We start from the raw sequence: 18,594 nt of genomic DNA on the forward strand, positions 1-18,594 counted from the left end.
TCAGATCATGTATCCCACCTTAATAAAATCTTTTTCCTAAATTACACTCACTTGGTCAACCAATATTTCTGACAGACTACTCTGAATGGGATTTTTAAAGTCTGCCAACTCATTACTCTACCAAAACATATGTTCGCAGTTACCTCTTTCTTCCCCAACACACCTCCAACATTTACCATCTACCTGAGGAAATTTTTTTTGGAGTCTGCCTGGGGTACAAAAGTACTTATGCAAACCCCTCCAAGCAAAAAACCTGAATCTTCTAGAATTTGTTGCATATTCTGAACTATACACTTCCTTCCTTTGTTTCCTTGTGAACTGCTTATCCAATCTCTTCCCAATCTTTTCTATCCTCCTCCAATTCCTATAGTTACGCATGTAATATTTTATATGCCCTACTAATTATCCAATTTTTTTAACAGCTGCTGTTCTAGATTCAACTAAAAACTCTACCAGAGCAGGTCTTTCCTTTAGGATTTCCAAACCCTCCCTCTTTGCCTACACTTTGATATCAATCCCTAATAAGGAATGCAGTCTCCAGCCTGCACTCCAATGTCTTCTTGGCCTCTTCCCATTCCATTACCTTTCCCTCTCCCTTTCTTGAATTTCCCGTCTGCTTCACCATCATCCCTTTCCACTTCAAATTATACTTTTCAGCATGTGACAAGCCTTAAACACGTAGCTCTAAAACATCTCATCAAATCAGGTAATCCTAAACCTCCTTGTTCTATTAGAAAAATCTACTTATCCCATTTGACCTTTGTTCTCTCCCTTTCAATTAATTATTGTCCACAACCTTTCCTCTGGTTGATAAAAAAATATGCCTGACCTGTACATAAAACTAAAGGGACTAAACATTCTCACTACTTGTATTTTGCTATCTATATTCATAACCAAGAGCTTCCACTTTCTTAGTTTTTGTATTATCTTTTGTTTATTCTCTTTCCAAATAACCCTAGTTGTCATAACAAAATAATTTTTTAACTCATACTCCTAAATGCTTCATTTTATCATGTCCCCATAAATACAAGTACTAATAACCACGTCATGTGTTGTTACATAGTTTAGCGCTATAGATTTTGTTTCATCTTCATTAATGTTATATTCTGATAATACTTGAAACCGTGAAACCATTTCAAAATGTGCCACAACACAGTGACGGCCTTTCTGGTTACATCAGATACAAAATATTGTCTGCAAATAAAGCCAACTTTCCTTAAGTATCATACCAATTATATCCTTGAATTTCTGAGTACCTTATTTTCTTTGATAAAAAGTCTCTAAATAAAAAGCAAACACAAAGGAAAGGATATCCCTTGCCTAGTTCCTCTGGTCAGACAACTTGGTAGTGAGGAACCCTCCTACTTTAATTTTTGCCTCCAATCCCTCATATATCCTCCCAATTAAACTTATTATTGTATCAAGAAAGTGTACATGCTTCCACTGCCCTACCCATAAAATCCCAGCTCAATCTGTTCAATGCTTTCTCAGCATCAAGACCTACCAATAACTGTGGTATTTTCTGACATTCTGCTTCCCTCTGGATCATCACTCTTCTATTAATGTTGTCAAATGTTTGCCTCCCACCACAAAACCACACTGATCTATACATACCAATTTTGGCAACACCTTTGCCATTCCTTTAGCTATTATAGACAAATACTTTAAAATCATGAATTAAAACTGAAATGAAGCTATATGAAGCTGGGTCTGATGGGTCTTTGCCACCACCATTTTCTTCCAGGATATTGGTGCTTCCCCCTCATTTTAAATTACTATTAAGCAAAATTTTCCTGCTCTTTATCGCTATCTTCCCTCTTCGCTTTCCAACTTCCAAAGAAATGCCACATATTCTTGGAGACCTTCCTGCAGACTTATTATACTTCATAGTTTTTATCTCATCTCCTCCTATCTTTACTGTTAAGTGCGGAGCCTCATCTTCCTCTAACCTTGGCTTAAGTCTTCCATAAATATTTCCATGTGTGCTCTTGATTTTTACATTTCTTGGCTTTATACAGACTCATAACCTTTATGAAATATATCCAAAACTCTACAAGATCTCAGGTTATTTTTCTTGTTATAGGTTCCCTAAATTGTCAACAATCCTTTCTACTTTCTGTTTCCCAAGTCCTTGTGCTAAAAGTTTTTGTGGTCTGCTATTATCAAGAAATAGTTGCTTAACAGAAATCTTTCTAAACTTATGCATATTATCCAGAAAATCCTCTATTTTCTGTTTAGCAATCTGCAGTCGCACCTCTTGTTCTGTGAAATTTCCCTTATTCTACAAGAATTTAACCTTTTAAATACAGGTTAATCTCTCTTTTTAAGTTTTGAAGAAATTTCAATCTTCTCTAATAACTCGTAAGTTCCACTACCGTTTCTTAAATTCCTCTCTAACAGAGAGGTCAGAAAACATGAGTATCTCATTTTTATTTCATTACTCTGAATTTGTACCTTAGTAGTTACTGACACATGATCTAAAATAGTTACTGGATGTGTGCCTAAGCTTTCACTTAAATGCACATGTTCCTGTGAAATATGATTTATGTCTAGTCTAGCCCAGTTACTGTACCTCGGGGAATACATAAAATTCTCTCAGAGTTCCGACTACTAAATTTACGTCTTCCATACAAAATATTTGCATAAATTTTACTAATTTCAGAAATCTACCAGCTTTTGTTATATTTTCCCTTCTAGGCCCACAGATACATCCTCCCGGTTGTAAATCAAGGTCCAGTCCCCACCTACAAGTAATATTCTCTGCTAAAAGCTGATTATTTCTCCCATAATTTTCTGAAACTCCACAGCAGCTGGTTTACGTGGAGTACAACTACACGTCAGTATAAACCTCCTCCCTTGCCAGTAACAACTTACAGCCAGAAATCTACTATTATCTGTTTTTTTTTCTGCTATCACTTTTGGAACTCCTCTAGCAGTTAGTAAAAGTAAACCCAGTTACCTTTGTCCTTGATATTCTGCTGAATATCCACCCTGAAATCCTTTATTAAATTCACATGCTCACTACTTTTTAAATGTGTCTTTTGTAGCATTGCTATTTGCACAATGCGTTTCTTAATATAATCTTTTTGTCTATACCCATGCAGAAATTCATGTTCCAAAATAGACTCCCTATTGAAATGCAGGCTATTGAAAAGCTGGCTGCCAAAAAGCCAAAAACCACAAAACACAAGAAAAGAGCAAATTTCAAAAATTGCTCTTCTCCTTAAAATTGCTTTTTGCAGGGGGGAGCCCCCACCACATGGGGACAAGTTCCTCATATCCCATAACTTATATATACCAACTTTAAGATCACCATAACTTGGAGAAAAGGAAATATTCCAAGAAATGGCATCTCTGAATTAATATATACAAGTCAGATATTTCGGCCATTCAGTCTCTGTTTCGGGACTTGCTCCATTAGATCCCTAGATTTCAAAAGGTTACCCCCACAATAATATGGATAATGTAGCAATTAAGTTATTATTCCTACCAATTATGTATGACAACATTTTTAAATTTCCAGCTTTTGGGTTATGTGCACCCACTAATGTTTGGCAGGCTGATCTTTCATACAGTTGTTTCTTGTCTTCACCTATGTACATTTTGCAAGGTTTTTTGCTTCAATGAAAACACACACACACACACACACACACACACACACACACACACACACACACACACACACACACACACACACACACACACACACACACACACACAGAACACCGCCAGGACCTATTAACTTAAACTATGTACACCTACAAATAATGAAGTTTAACCCTCCTGATAGGAACAACCACTTTATTCTCCTCTCAGATGTGAAAAACAGCTTGTATGTTTTCAGAAAATATTAACTTTTAGCCTTAAGAGTATACTGGCTATCTTTAAATAAAGCTAAAATTATACACAGTTCTAGTAAATGCATTAAAATATTTAGGTACCAGGAAAGCTGCTATCTTTTATTCACTTCCAAAAATTTCACACATTTTCTACTAAACTGCTTGCCCTGTACTTTTTAATTTTATGATTTCCTTGGCAAACAATGCCCAAACCTCTTGAGATTTATTGCCTGCACCTGTAGAAAGCTCGTCTCCAAGGAAACGTAAGAGAATGTACAGTTGCCGTTGGTGGCAGACTTCTTAACTGACACTGAACATTTGTCTGCTAAAGGAAAACTTATTAACATTAACAGTGTTTTCTTATTTTTAAAGCCCACATGCTTACACAAAAAAAAATGGTTATTAACATTAAGCCAATGGCATTAATCCAGACATTCAAAATGCAAAAGAAAGAGAAAACATCTCCACTCTACATATATTATAATCAGTGCACTTTTTCATCCCATCTCCCATGCCAATAGCCTAAGATAATAATATATTAACAAACATGCTTTTGTCCATCCTTTCTTCCATTTTTTACACTGTAATGCCCACATTCCTTAAAACTAAAAACAGCACTTGTAAACTTTAGTATCTTTATCACATATGACAAATTACTGAAAATGCCTTACTAAACAATACATTTATATCATGAAATGTTTCATAAAAAGAACAAAAACTGTTTTACTTAGCATTACTTTTTTGGGTTTGCTGGTCTTCTTCTGGTTCAAGTTCAAGGTACTCCAGATTCCTCTGGTCAACTCCTGCATTTTTTTTGTCTCTCGAGCATTTAAATTGGAATATTGGAAAATATTTCACTGGTTAAGTCTCCTTTTCATCTTTACATTAAGAATAATAATAAGCAGAGTCTCCCTTCCATTTGATGGTTCACTTTTTGTTGGACAAACTTGTATTTTCTCCTTCTCCTGTTCCGCATTAAAAAATAACTGATCCTCCAGGAAAAATATTCTGAAAACAGATACAACAGCTTGAGGCTCCCTCTCGAAATTTCCTAATTGCTGGGATAAATTATTTTCCACAAACATTCTATCTACAATTAAGACTTTGCCCTTTGCCACATTTTGTCAGAATCAGTTCTTTCTGCTGGTGTGATTACATCTTTATTAATACAAATCTTGGCTGCTTTCTCATAGCCAAGTTTGGAGCATACACATGATGTGCCCTTTCAATTAACAAAATCAGCTGTGTAATACCCAGTCCATTTGAAGCTGTGTAATACCCAATCCAGTTGATTATTTGTACTTTCATAAAATTAATATAATATATTCCCTTCCAGTTTCTCTGGTGCAACAGAGAATTTCAGGTTTCCTGTATGTTCTGTCCTCTAACTCTACCATTTCTTAAAGCAGCTCTTCTTGAGCAGTCTAATACTCAGCTGGCCTTTTCCTTTTGCCCTCTGATTTTTGCTGTTTTATCAGTTCATCTGAATAGCTGTTTAAAGCTTCTTCCATTTTCTCCAGTCTTCTTTTACTCAAACTGATATACTCCTTCAATATTTCATTTATTTTAATCAACTCTGAACAAATTTTATTTTTCCTCTACATTACTGGAAACCATCTGCTGTACAAAAGCTGGAGCCTGAACCGCTTTTTGCTGTACAGCTGCAGGATTCTTCCCAGCCATAGTTTTTTCTTCACCTTTTCTAGTTGACTTTCTTTCAGGCTAAGCTTATTCTTTGCTAGCATCCAGCCTGGATATGTATTATTCTGTAAGCAAATTTTAATAAATTCCTAGCCCTTATTTCTCAGTTTATTTTTTCATACTGGGACAGCAGAAATAAAGTTGTTGATCAGTGTGCTGCCATCTTGAAACTCCCTATGCTCCAATACTTTAACCTTTGTCAACCCCTCTAAATAATTCCGGTCACTTCTTTGCTATATTTCTTCCTGTTGGTTATACCCAGTTTTTAAACTTCATTTCATCTCTTTAGTTATTCCCATTCTAAAGACATTTAGCTATTCCCATTCTAGAGACATCTCTTCCTCTTACAATCATCAAAGCATTTCTACTACCCATTCCCTTAACAGGTAAACAGAAGATTGTCAGTCTCTCAACATTATTTCATTATCTTGCATATTAATCACAGTTTTTAATAGTGCATGATCTGAAATAGTTAACAGATGTGTGTCAAACCTTTAATTAAATACATATGTTCTTGTGAAATACAATTTCTATCCAGCTTAGGTAAGTTATTGTATCTTTCAGAATAGTAAGTAACTTCTGTCTGAATTTCTACCAATGAATTTGTATATTCCAATATCAAATATTCTCGCATTTATTCAGAAATCTATTTTCTTTTATTTCAATTCTAGCCCCCCCGACACATCCTCACTATTGCAAAGTTCCAGTACTTACCCTTAAAAAATATTCCCTGGATTTTTTTCTACCAAATTATTTTAAGCTCCATTATAGTAGTTTCAGGTAGAACATAAATGCATGCCCACATAATCCTCCTCCCCTGCCAGTAATCTCTTACTATTACAACTATAGCATTATCTTTTTGCTCTTGTCATTACTGGAGCCCCTCTAGCAACTTGTAACACACTCCTTTTCCTTTGTCAGATACTGTGCGCAATGCCAGCCCTAAAATCCTTTGTCAAAATTACACATTAATTTCTATCCAAATGTCTCCGCTACAGCATTATTTGTACCCTACACTTCTTACTATAATTCCATACTCTACTTTTTATCTATAGCTGTAAGGCCATTTACCTTCCATGATAATATGGTCCATGTAACTATTATAACATAAAGCCTTTACTCCCACTTTTTATGTATGCCAGTTGTTTTGAATGGGAATTTTAAACTTTTAGCTTACATATATGCAGCAATGTTTGGCAAGTTGAGATCTTGTGTAGTTGCTTCTTCTCATCTAAATTTGAATCTAAGTCAGATTTCTGGAACTTCTTACTTCAGTGAAATCATCACCACCCACCATCCACAATCCCTTTTCCCATTTTTCAAAATGGTTCAGGGTATATTTCAACAGTGACAATCATCTACAGCCAAGATTTATACTGCCTGGCACCTAGCTTTGCCATGGCTGTTCTTTCCTATTACATGTTTGTACAAACACTCACACCTATGGCCAGTTTAGAGTGTCCAATCCACCTGGAAATCCAAGCAAACAGAGAAGAAATGCAGACTTGAAACAGAAGGCACCCCAACCAAAAATCAAACTGGAGAACTTCTTGCTGTGAGGCAATAACGTTATCTGCTGCACCACTTTGCCGGCCTTACTTTAATGAAAACAGTCAACTAAAAAAAAAAAAAAGATTTTTCATAATCCTCGTCTCCCCTTTTAATTTGCAAGAAACACACAAAACTATGTACATTTTCATAAAATAAGTTTACCCCTCTGGATAGGAGTGGTTGCTCCCAATTAATGACTTCATTCCCAAGCATTTCCTATTCCAAGATTAAGGTTACCCATGCTAAAGCACTTGGTAGAGCCTATGTTCTTACTTACACAGGATTCCTGACTGTTCTTTTCTCATATATATTCCCCTTCCAGATATGAAAAACAGTGTGCATGTTTTCAGTAAACATTAACTATTGACACTAATGAAAAAAGTACAGTTGTGTACACTTACCATAAATGTAGATGTTCGAGTGTATTCACTGTTACAGTCATTACATTTGGGTAATCCTGCTGGCAGGTTGCCCTCAGCCGGCCTGAATTCCAAAGTCTTGGGTCCTGCGTCAGCTGATGTCACCCCTTCCCTGATGTCAGGTCGTCAGGGGTATAAAAGAAGCAGCCTACACCATTTTCTTCAGTTTTTCTTGCCCCAGATGTCAGGTGCCCTCAAAAAGGGTAGCCAAACTTTATATATATATATTCAGAAATACACCAATATAAATTTTACCTTCATCTATAAGCAAATACACCACATAAGTAGTATAAATCAGAGAAGGAAAGATAAGATCCAAAAGAAAAAAGGGGGAAGGCAGGTGGGTAACCTGGACTGCAACAGTGAATACACTCGAACATCTACATTTATGGTAAGTGTACACAACTGTACTATGTTCTTCATGTTTCACTGTTGCAGTCATTACATTTGGGTAGAGTCCCAAAGCTATGGTTGGGAGGCTGGAACTAGACAGCAGTAGGAGCAGCTATGAGGCCCTGCAGAACTGCAGTGGCAAAGCCTGCCCTGGATTTAGAGTAGAGTGGCAGATGATAATGCTTTGTAAAGGTGTGTACTGAACTCCAAGTAGCTGCCTCTAAAATGTCTCTGGTTGGTACTCCCCTGAGAAAGGCTGCTGAGGTGGCTGCAGCTCTGGTGGAATGAGGCCTAATGCCCTTAGGCACTGGCTTGCCAAGGTGTAAGTAGCAGAAACGAATGCAGTGACCTAACCACTTAGAAATAGTCTGCTTTGAGATAGGCTTTCCTTGTGATCCTGCAGCATATGCCACTAGTAATTGCTCTGTCTTCCTGAAAGCTTTGGTTCTGTCCAAGTAGAATCTGTCTGTGTATGTTCAAAGAATGCAGAATTCTCTCCCCCTTGTTCTGTGGATTTGGGTAAAAGGTTGGCAGATGGATGGCTTGGTTAAGAGCCACACTGGACACTACTTTAGGCATAAATGTTGGGTTTGTCCTCAGGGAGACCCTGTCTGGATGAAAAATGATGAAAGGTTCCACAGCCATGAGCGCCTGTAGCTCTGAAACTCATCTTGCAGAAGTAACTGCTAAGAGCAGAGCTGTTTTCCAAGATAAAAGCTTCATATCCGCAGTAGCAGCTGGCTCAAAAGGAGGCAGGGTGAGCTTTTTCAAGACATAGTTGAGGTCCCATGCAGGTATTGGTAGTCTCATTGGGGGCCTTAAATTTTTGGATCCTCTGAGGTACTGCCTTAATAAAGGGTGAGGAAAAAGTGGTGGCTCTGTATTGTAATGAGCCAAAATGTCAGAGGCATGAATTTTAATTGATGAAAAAGATAGGCCTTTGTCCAGCATCTCAGTTAAGTATTGCAAAAGCTGAGGAATATTTGGTACCGCTGTATCAGTTCCTTGTGCCTGGTTCCAGGCACAGAATCTCTACCATTTTCCAGCATAAGACTTTCTAGTACTAGGCCTTCTGGCTTCCAGAATGACATCCATCACAGCTTTACTGAGAGGTGTTTTTTGTATGACTACATTATCCGCCATGCTGCCAGGTTTAATGTCCTGAGTTGGCTGTACATGATCTGATTGTTTGGCTGGGCAGTAGATGAGGTATTTGAGGTAAGGTCCAAGCTGGGTATAGAGATAAGTTCCTTAGTATTGGATACCAGTACTGGCGTGGCCAGTCTGGGGCAATCAGCATCATCATTGGCTTCTCCTGTCTGACCTTTAGGAGCACCTTGGGGAGGAGAGGCATATACGGATAACTTTTTCCAGCTGAAAGATAGGGCGTCCACTTTCCATCTTTGTCTGTGATAAGTCCTTGTGCAGAATCTTTTTAGTTGGTAATTGAGAGGGGAGGCAAATAGATCTATATCCAGGCATCCCCATTTCCTTGTTATCATGCTGAAGACTTGTGGATCCAGCTTCCACTCATGGGGATCCATGAAGTTTCTGCTTAGTTCGTCTGCCAGAGTATTTTCCTTTCCTGGCAGGAATTGTGCCTGCAGATGTACTTGGTAAGCTGTGTCCCACAAGGTCATGGCTAGTCTGCAAAGGGGGTAAGAATGTGTGCCCCCCTGCTTGCTTATATACCACATGATTGTTGTGTTTTCTGTCTTTATTAGTAGTTGTCCCGGATGAAGTAGGTCCTTGAAGGCTGTCAGGGCATTTTGAACAGCTAACATCTCTTTTTGATTGATATGTAGATGCATTTGGTTTGAGGACCATGTGCCCTGAATGCATCTTCCTGCCATGTGGGCTCCCCAGGCATAGTCTGATGCATCCGTTGTTAGTGTCTGCCTGGCTGGAGCTAATCTGAATGGCTGTCCCTTGTTCTGGTGACAAGCCTTTGCCCACGATCGAAACTCCTGTTGCAGGCAGGGAATGAGAGTAATGACTGTTTCCAGGCTGTGGCAATGTTGAGTCCAGACACTTTTTAGGTACCATTGAAGTTTCCTCATATGCAGTCTTGCATTTGGAATTAGTAGGATGCAGGATGCCATGAAGCCCAAAGCCTGTAATTTTTTTCTTGCAGATAACTGGGCCTTTGTTGCCAACATTTTGAAATAGTTAGCCAGTTGCCTTTATTTGTCTGGTGTGAGATAAGCCATCTGGGCAGTTGTATTCAAGCTTGCACCCAGGAATGTTATCTCTTGTGAGGGTACTAGTTTTGATTTATTTTTGTTGACTGTGTACCCTAGGCATGTTAGAAGTCTTTTCACAAATGCCAGATGTTGAAGAAGAATGTCCTTGTTCTCTGCTTGAGTGAGACAGTCGTCCAAGTAAGGATATATTTGCATTCCTCTGTCTGCAGAATGCAATTACTGGTGTCAGGCACTTTGTAAAGACCCTGGGCGCAGTAGATAAGCCACAGGGCAGTGCAGAGAATTGGTATGCATTGAACCAGCCTTGAATCTTGGGTATCTTCTGCATGATTGCCTGATTGGAACATGCAGGTAATGCCTCTTTTAGGTCTAAAGTCACAAGCCAAGCATTCTTGCCCAGCATGGGCAGAAGCTGCTGCAAAGGCAGTTTACATAGATACAGCTTTGTCCTCCATTTTCTTTAACACCTCTTCTGCCTTAACACCAAAGTATCATGCTGTAAAGGTGCATCTAGTAATTTAATTTTAACATGATCAGGCAGATTTTGTTCCTTTAACCAAGTATGCCTCCTAATTACAGAACCCGTAACTGTGGCCCTGCAGGAGGCCTCCAAAGAATCAAAACCACATTGCAAAGTATGTTTTCCAACTTGTTCTGCTGCATACAATAAATCCTGCATTTCCTTGTTTTCTGCACATTCAGAATTTAACAACATTTTCTGTTTAAGCAATCCCATGACATGTTGCTGATACTTAAGCATATGAAATTGACAGTTTAAGACCCTTATAGCCAAAGTTGCAGATGTGTAAACCTTTTTTCCCCATCTATCCAGTGCCCTTGAATCTCTGTCAGAGGGAGTTTTTTTTTTTGCAGTGGAAGCCTTAACTCTCTTTGGACCCTGTGAAATAGTTTCTGGGTCAGCAGCAGGGTTTTTAAAAAGAAATTTGTGTGAGTCAGGAACCCTGTAATATCAGTCAGGCTTAACAGGAGCTGGGGGTAAGGAGTCAGGGGTCAGACTAGACTCCGAAAACACATCTACAATGCCTAACACAGGTGGAATGGCTAGAGGCCTGTGCTGAGGTAGTAAAAGAAAATCCCTAAGCCTCTTTTTAGATTCTGAAACATCTTGGCTCTCCCAGTGGAAATGCTCCCTCATGGTATGCAAGGTTTCCCCAAAGGAATAGCCCTCAGGAGGAGATGCTGAAGGTATAGATTCTTCAGCATCAGAATCCTCATAGGGGAGAAGAGAATATTCCTGATCAGTAGAAATAGAAACCTGATCTGAAGATTCATAGTCAGTGTCTTGCCTAGGCCTCTTGTCAGGAGAGGGATGAGAACCCCTGATCAAGGTAATCAAGTCTTTGGCCATTTTGAGCATCTGTTTTTTGGGCATAGAGGCCTGTCCACGTGGCTCTTGAGTTCTTTCCTTGCTTTAGAAGGTGCTTTAGTCTTTGCCTTTGAAGCTGAAGTCATTTTAATGTAAAGATGTTTAGGTCTGAATACACCCTCAGAAGCCGGTACCTGCTCAGCGGCTCCGGACCCATCTGAGGGATTAGCATCCGAGGCTCCGATACCTTGAGTATCCAGCGGCATGGCGGACTTCACGTGGGAGTCGGTAGTGGCCTGCGACTCTAAAGTAGTGGGCGTCAGGGGCTGCGAAAGCGCCTCACTGAGAACCGGCAACTGGCTTAGGAGAAGCTTCGTCGTCGGTTTTGGGCCTCGGTTGTTTTTCTCTATCCTTTTCTTTGCATTTTTTCTAAACTCCGGTAGTCGGATGGCTATCTGACAACATTTCAGGAAAATTATATTTTTTAACCAGGTATGTCTGACTGTGCAATAGCCTATTTTCAGCGGAGGCCTGGGGGAAAACTCCATACAGAAACATAATTACAATAACAAACATAACTTGTGTTCAAAAAGAAAATGGTTGCAAACAGAACAGAATATACGAGATATTTTAAATATAAAGAGTGCAGCTTAGAAGTTTAAATTAAAAAATTACATTAACCTTAAATTGTTTCACTCTTCAGCCTCTTGAAAAAGTCACTAAGAGTCCCCCACCTTTCATTTCAAATACCCCTGATTGCACCCTATACAAAACTGCTTTACAATGCAACATGCAATTTATATTACAATATTTTATACCGATATTAAAAAGACCAAAAACAGTTTTACTTACTGTTGCTTCGTCAGTCCCCTCATTGTCCCACACATTAAAGACCAAATGGAATAATTGCTTTACAGTGTACTCATTAGTTTTACAGTCAACAAATGCTCCAGCCTTTATCAACCATGGTCTTTGAAAAGCCACATTTTTCATCTAATTATATATCTAATGAAATTGATGTTTTACAGTTCTCAATTTATTTTTTAAATTTCCCAACGATGTTGGTCATCTCAATCTCTGATTACCAGCCTTCAGTTCAAATCCAAAGTACTCCCATAGGTTCATAACTGAGTACTAGGCAATTGCCCTTGCAGGACATTTTAAGCATAGCCAATTTTTCTTTTTGTGCTCAAATTAGCCTATCCCATTTGGTTGCAGATTGGCCTTACCCATTCCATGGTTGCTAATTACATATTCCATGGTTGATAATTATATATCATCACTAATAAGAATAATTGGGATAATACCATAGATAATTTGAGAGTGCCCATACATATATTCTTGTAGTCAGCTCCTATGCCTTTTTCTGTCACTCAAACACATTCGTTTTGAACAATGGCAAATTCTCTGCCCCTTCTGTTTGCTGTCTGACTCTTTGTTGGCTAAAGATTTTATTTCCCCCTTAGTCTGTTTTGCATCAAAAAAACATCTTTGATCCAACAGCTGCCTCTTGACATTCCCCGATTGCTGGGATAAACCTACTTCTCTTCTATCTGGTGTACAGTAAATAATCACTTTCCACAAACATTTTTGTCTCCAGTTTAAATACTTTCCCTTTATTTCACAGTTTTGCATCTTTACTAATACAGGTCTTGGCTACCTTCTTATGACCAGGTTTGCAGCATAAATATGTGATATTCCCTTTAAATTAACAAATCAATCCATGGAACGCCTGTCCTGTTGCTTCTGTGTACTTTAGTAAAATTAATACATTCTGCTCCTTACGGTTTCCTTGCTATTTGGTGCAGCAGAAACGTTTTCTATATGTGCTCTGTCTAAACTCTTATTTTTTGAAACAGTTCTCCATGAAAACCCTCAGCCTTAGCCAACATTTTCTTTACTCGGCCTTTGATTTTAGCAGCTTTATCAGCTCATCTGAAAAGCATTTTTCTATTTTCCCCAACCTTTTGTCATTTGATTGTATATATTCCCTTCAGTGTTTCACTCACTTTAAGTGCATTTATTTTTCCATTGAATTGAATTGCTGGAAGCCATCTCCTGTGCCAAAGATGAAACATGAACTGTTTTTTTTTTTTCCTGAACAGTTGTAAGATGACACCTAGCAAGAGTTTCTTCTCCTTTCCTGGTAGATTTTGTTACTTTCTGCATATTTCTTCTTTGCTGGCATCCATGCAGTACATTTACAAGCTGATAACTTGAATACTTTCCAGCTTGATTACTTTAGTGCTCCCTTTTTCACACTAGGAGCACTCTAATCAACATGTTAATCAGTGCACTGTCATTTTAGAAGCCCTTATAATTTAAAATATGGTGATTTAATAAAGTCAGCAGGGGCCCTACAACAACCCTGACTTGTATTATAACTAGATATTGTATGCTGCTTGCTAAAAGACCTTTACAAAACACATTACTTCCCAAAAATATATGGCAACAGGAACAGATCCCTACTCCAGTGTATTTTGTTAAAACTAATACATATAATACACTAACTGTCAAGTGATTATTATAATGCACTGAATTCAAGCAAAAAGGCTTCATCCCCCCTAAAAATGTAATCTAGCCAAAATATTTGAGAATTTTTGTTTTACAACACCCATGTTAATACCATTAAAAGTTTAACAGCAATCTGTTAAGATGTTTTCCTCCAAGACAAGCATATATATATATAAGTAAAACAGCAGTTGATCTTACCCCATTTTGATGTGCCCTGTCAACAACTTCTGAGAAATCTTCAATTCTTCCTTCGGTATCAGGGTACTGAAACAGCACTCCACTGACGTCCTTATTGCTGAAATCCATCTCGTGAGGGTATTTCAATTCAGTGGTCACACCAATGTAACTAAAATTCACAAACACCAGTTAGATTCATCATTTTGGATAATAATTTTCTAAAAAACAACTGTGTAACAATCATCAGTACATGCTTTCATGTAAAGTTCTTAGCTAGAAAAGCTAATGAGAGGTACTTAATACTAATAAAAATAATCAAAACACCCAAATGGGTGAAATCCCAAAGGATTAAACCACCAGGATAGAAGTAGAAAGACAGCTGAAGGACTAAGTTTGCCCTGCTAGACAGGGGTCCAGGGAAGTAAATAGCGTGGGAAGAAAGAGCCAGGGAATTGTTATGGCTAGGCTTGTATAGGCCCCTAGGGCTGATAGCCTAGTACCAACCTATGAACCCAAAGTCGCTGTGTATTAATCAAACCTTTAAAACAGGTACCTTCACCACATGACAATTAACTGCATCAGATGTTTGTTAAAACTAATTACCCAATATATATATATATATATATATATATATATATACATATATATATATATATCTTCATAACCTTTACTAGTTCCAACAGCAATAATGCAGGCCAGTGAGAAATAACAGGTTCTTAAGTATCAGCTGAGGTACAATGGGTCCTATGACAGTGGTAAACCTCGCCATCCACAGCAAAATTCAGCATTTTTATTAAGACAGCAATTTCAGTGCTGTCACACTGACATTTACTAACTGAATAAATTAGCTAGTTTCCTGAGCATGCTTGTTGCTCCAACCAACAACAAGCATATTTCTTGGAAAGCAAGATTTAACAGTGGAGATTTGACACATACATGCAGGGAGCTTTAACAACCGAAGCAGAATGGAAAGGTCGACAAGCATTAGTGGTGACAGCAGTAGGGTTTCAGTGACAGATCTAGGAAAGTCTACTCAAACCAATTGATAGGGTAGGACATACCTGCTAAATTTAATTTCAAGCATACATACTTGACGAGCCACCCAAATGGGTGAAATACCAAAGGATTAAACCACCAGGATAGAAGTAGAAAGACAGCTGAAGGACTAAGGTTCAAGATGTTGAGTCCTTAAGTAAAAACATACCAAAGGAGGCCAAACATCTAGAGTCAAGGTTAAGAAAACAGTACTTGAAGTTTATAGCAAAGACCAAGTGGTCATTGCAGAGGTCTACAAGACACATTCTTGAAGTAAGCACTATTATCAATCATGCCTGTGAAGTAGTGACCTTCGACCACAGCATTTTCCAATGGGGAAGAACGTAACATATTATACCATGACCCCCCCCCAAAATGTGCACGCTGATTGGCCAGAGTGCACATTGTAAATCGAGTTATACTAATGGAAAAAGGTCCGGTCGCCCGGACTTTTTTCCATTAGTATAACTCTACTTTTAAAACACTGTCTCGCTATGTTAAATGGGTTTAACATAGTGAGACAGTTTTAAAATAAGCAACGGACATCTCCGTTGCTTATTTTAAAGCTGTCTCGCTATGCTAAACCCATTTAACATAGCGAGACAGGTTTTAAAAAAAAAAGCAACGGAGAAAGCAAGATCTCCGTTGCTTTTATTCGCTATGTTAAATGGGTTTAACATAGCGAGACAGTTTTAAAATAAGCAACGGACATCTCCGTTGCTTATTTTAAAACTGTCTCGCTATGTTAAACCCATTTAACATAGCGAAAACAGTAAAAAAAAAAAGCAACGGAGATCTTGCTTTCTCCGTTGCTTTTGCCCACAGCTCTGATGTACTGCGCAGGCGCTCAGTACATCAGAACTGCCGCGGATGCCAGACATCTGCGGAAGGGCAGTAAACAGGCATTATACTATGCCATTATTTAAGAAAAGTAATGGTATAATAGCAATAACCCACTTCTGGGTGTGGGTAATACTGTATTTACCCACGGTTTGCTTTGTTTGGTCCCTCGGGCTTCGCCCTCGGGACCAAACCATGCCAACCGTGGGTAAATCCAGCATTACCCACATCCAGGCGTGGGTTATTGCTATAATAATCTACTTGAAAACACTATTTTTGGCAACTGCAGTCCATTCTCTTCCCTTCCTAGAGGGAAAAAGATTAACTTTTCCATCTTCCTTGACTCATAAATCCATCTTTGTCCTACATGTTCTTCCGCTCTTTACAATAGAAATGAACTATCCCCCCCAAGCCCCATCAGCAACTAAATGATGGTCCAAGGGTAACTATATCCTACAGTCTAAGGTATTTTTAGACAAATATCCAGTAGAACCCATCTCCCTAGTTTCTGTGCGTCTGGTATACATGTTAGAATTACACTTTAATTTGACCCCTTTCTCACACAGGTTATGCCTTGCCACAGCCATATAATCACATGATCTATGTTCTTGCAGTGTTACTGTAGCCTGTCCCACCAATACAGTGACCATACTTCTCTGCATAGTGCTATTTGCTTAATATGCTTGAGTCGATTTCATTGCCAAGAAAAACTCAGATGGAGTGCAACCGTCATACTGACAAAGCAGCCACAAACTGTGCAAATGATATTGCTTTCTTAAAAATTAAATATGAAACAGACATTGCTACACCATAAAAAATCATAACATGACGCTCAAAAAGGGACAGACTAGATCTAAAGTTTATTAAGGCCAAATATACTGAGAGTAATTTCTGAGCCAGTTACTTGGTTAAAATGCTCTTTTTTTTAACCAAGACACACTGCTAAAAATATCAATAACCGAAATGAAAATACCAGATACTTCACTACAAAGAAGCTACTTGGTATTTTGCTATTCATCCATAAAATTCCATTCCCTAACAGCTAATACAATATCAACTTTCCTAGAAATGAAAGGGAATGCTAAAAAGGGTTGCAACTTGGTATTAATGCATTTATTAGATCTGCTGTTCCATGGCCCTCAAAACTTGATATTTTTATGAATGTATGCCACCTTCCATCACAAGCAGCTCTTCTTTCATAAACACAATTCAGACAAGACAGTTAGTTTGTGCTTGCACTGTTGGAAAGAATACAAGTGACTAAATTCTAATAGTTACAAGAAAAGGTGAAGCAGGATTTCTTCCATATGCTTTAAATAAACTATATTCATCCAAGGTATTATGTGAGGCAGTAATCTGAGGTTATTTACTTGTGGAAACATGCAAGCTAGTGGCAGAAGGAAATAAACTGAATTCCACAATCAGACCTCTCAACTGTCCCTATTTTGGGAAACATCCCTATTTTCAGACAAGATTTACCACTGCACAGGATGTACCTATTTTTGGAGGTATGTCTTTATTTTAAGGCTTGAAGAACCCCTTCATACGATTTTCTGAATCCTTCACGGACATTATTTTTTTAAGCTGTCCAGTACTCAGAAAACACTACGTGACTGTAATAAACTAGTAGTATCAGTAAATTAAAAGAAGAAAACACTTTACATTTCCCCTTTTCAGAAAGACTAAAATGGCCTTGTGTGGTAGAATTCTGTGCTTCTATTTTTCTATTTTTGTCATTCCCTGTTTTTTATATGCGTTTTTGAGTAGTATCCCACATTCCTACTGGAAGCAGGTAGAATTCCATGACATTTGGTACTCAAATTTTATGCTAATGTCCATTTTTTTTGGCTAAGTACCTACTGCTTTTAAAGGATCTTTACTCCTGTTTTCCGCATCTGCAGATTGAGTATGTGCCAATAATATTTGATAAAAGCTCAAGTCAGCCATGTTCATAATCATTATACATAAAGCAATCAATTTTCTACTTTTTAATCCTAGACTGAGTAGCACTTAAAAAAAAAACATCAAAAATATTTTATTGGTAACATAACTGTGCTTTGGATTTAGCATTAAAAAAGCAATGAGCCAAATAAAAAAAAACAAAGCAGCACAGTGTGCAGTACTGTAAGGAGAATATGGCTCTCAGAAAAAACTTGCTCTTCCTCTGAGAGATTAACCTTCACGTACCTCTGAAATGCTGAAAAACAATGGACAACCTGTTGTAAGGCTAGCCTTCTGAGTTTTACATGGCTCTGTGCTGGGCGAGCTAGTGTTTCTAATGTAAGTACTACATGCACATGTAGAGAACAGAGCCACTGCAAGGATGGCACAACTTATGCCACAGTTGCCAAAGCAATAAGGGGTGTGACTGCCCAGACAGGAAAAGTTTAAGCTTACAAATACTCAGGAACATTGAACACTAGGGATGGTGGAATATTCATATTCAAGAAACTGACCAGATAACAAAATAACTGTGCCACTTAAAAAAACATGATTTATTTCATGCCCGAGATGAATTAACACTGGAGTTCAACTTCCTTTTATGGTACATAATCTAAATGATATAGAACAGCATGCATTTGAAATCCAGACTT

At 38.1% G+C, this 18,594-nt stretch overlaps 1 protein-coding gene across 2 annotated transcripts in view; it reads right to left on the minus strand.

Moving 5' to 3' along the window:
• The window catches only part of GLDC (glycine decarboxylase), a 1,044,727-nt gene that overhangs the window by 516,251 nt on the left and 509,882 nt on the right, over positions 1 to 18,594 (minus strand). For both annotated transcript variants that reach the window (XM_044061077.1, XM_044061078.1), the window contains one exon: positions 14,147 to 14,294. In XM_044061077.1, coding sequence (XP_043917012.1) covers positions 14,147 to 14,294 — 148 coding nt within the window. The remainder of the gene's footprint in view (positions 1 to 14,146; positions 14,295 to 18,594) is intronic.

Source organism: Protopterus annectens, chromosome 2.part0 (assembly GCF_019279795.1).
Source record: "Protopterus annectens isolate FY-2018-M chromosome 2.part0, PAN1.0, whole genome shotgun sequence".
In the NCBI taxonomy this organism is placed as follows: domain Eukaryota; kingdom Metazoa; phylum Chordata; order Ceratodontiformes; family Protopteridae; genus Protopterus; species Protopterus annectens.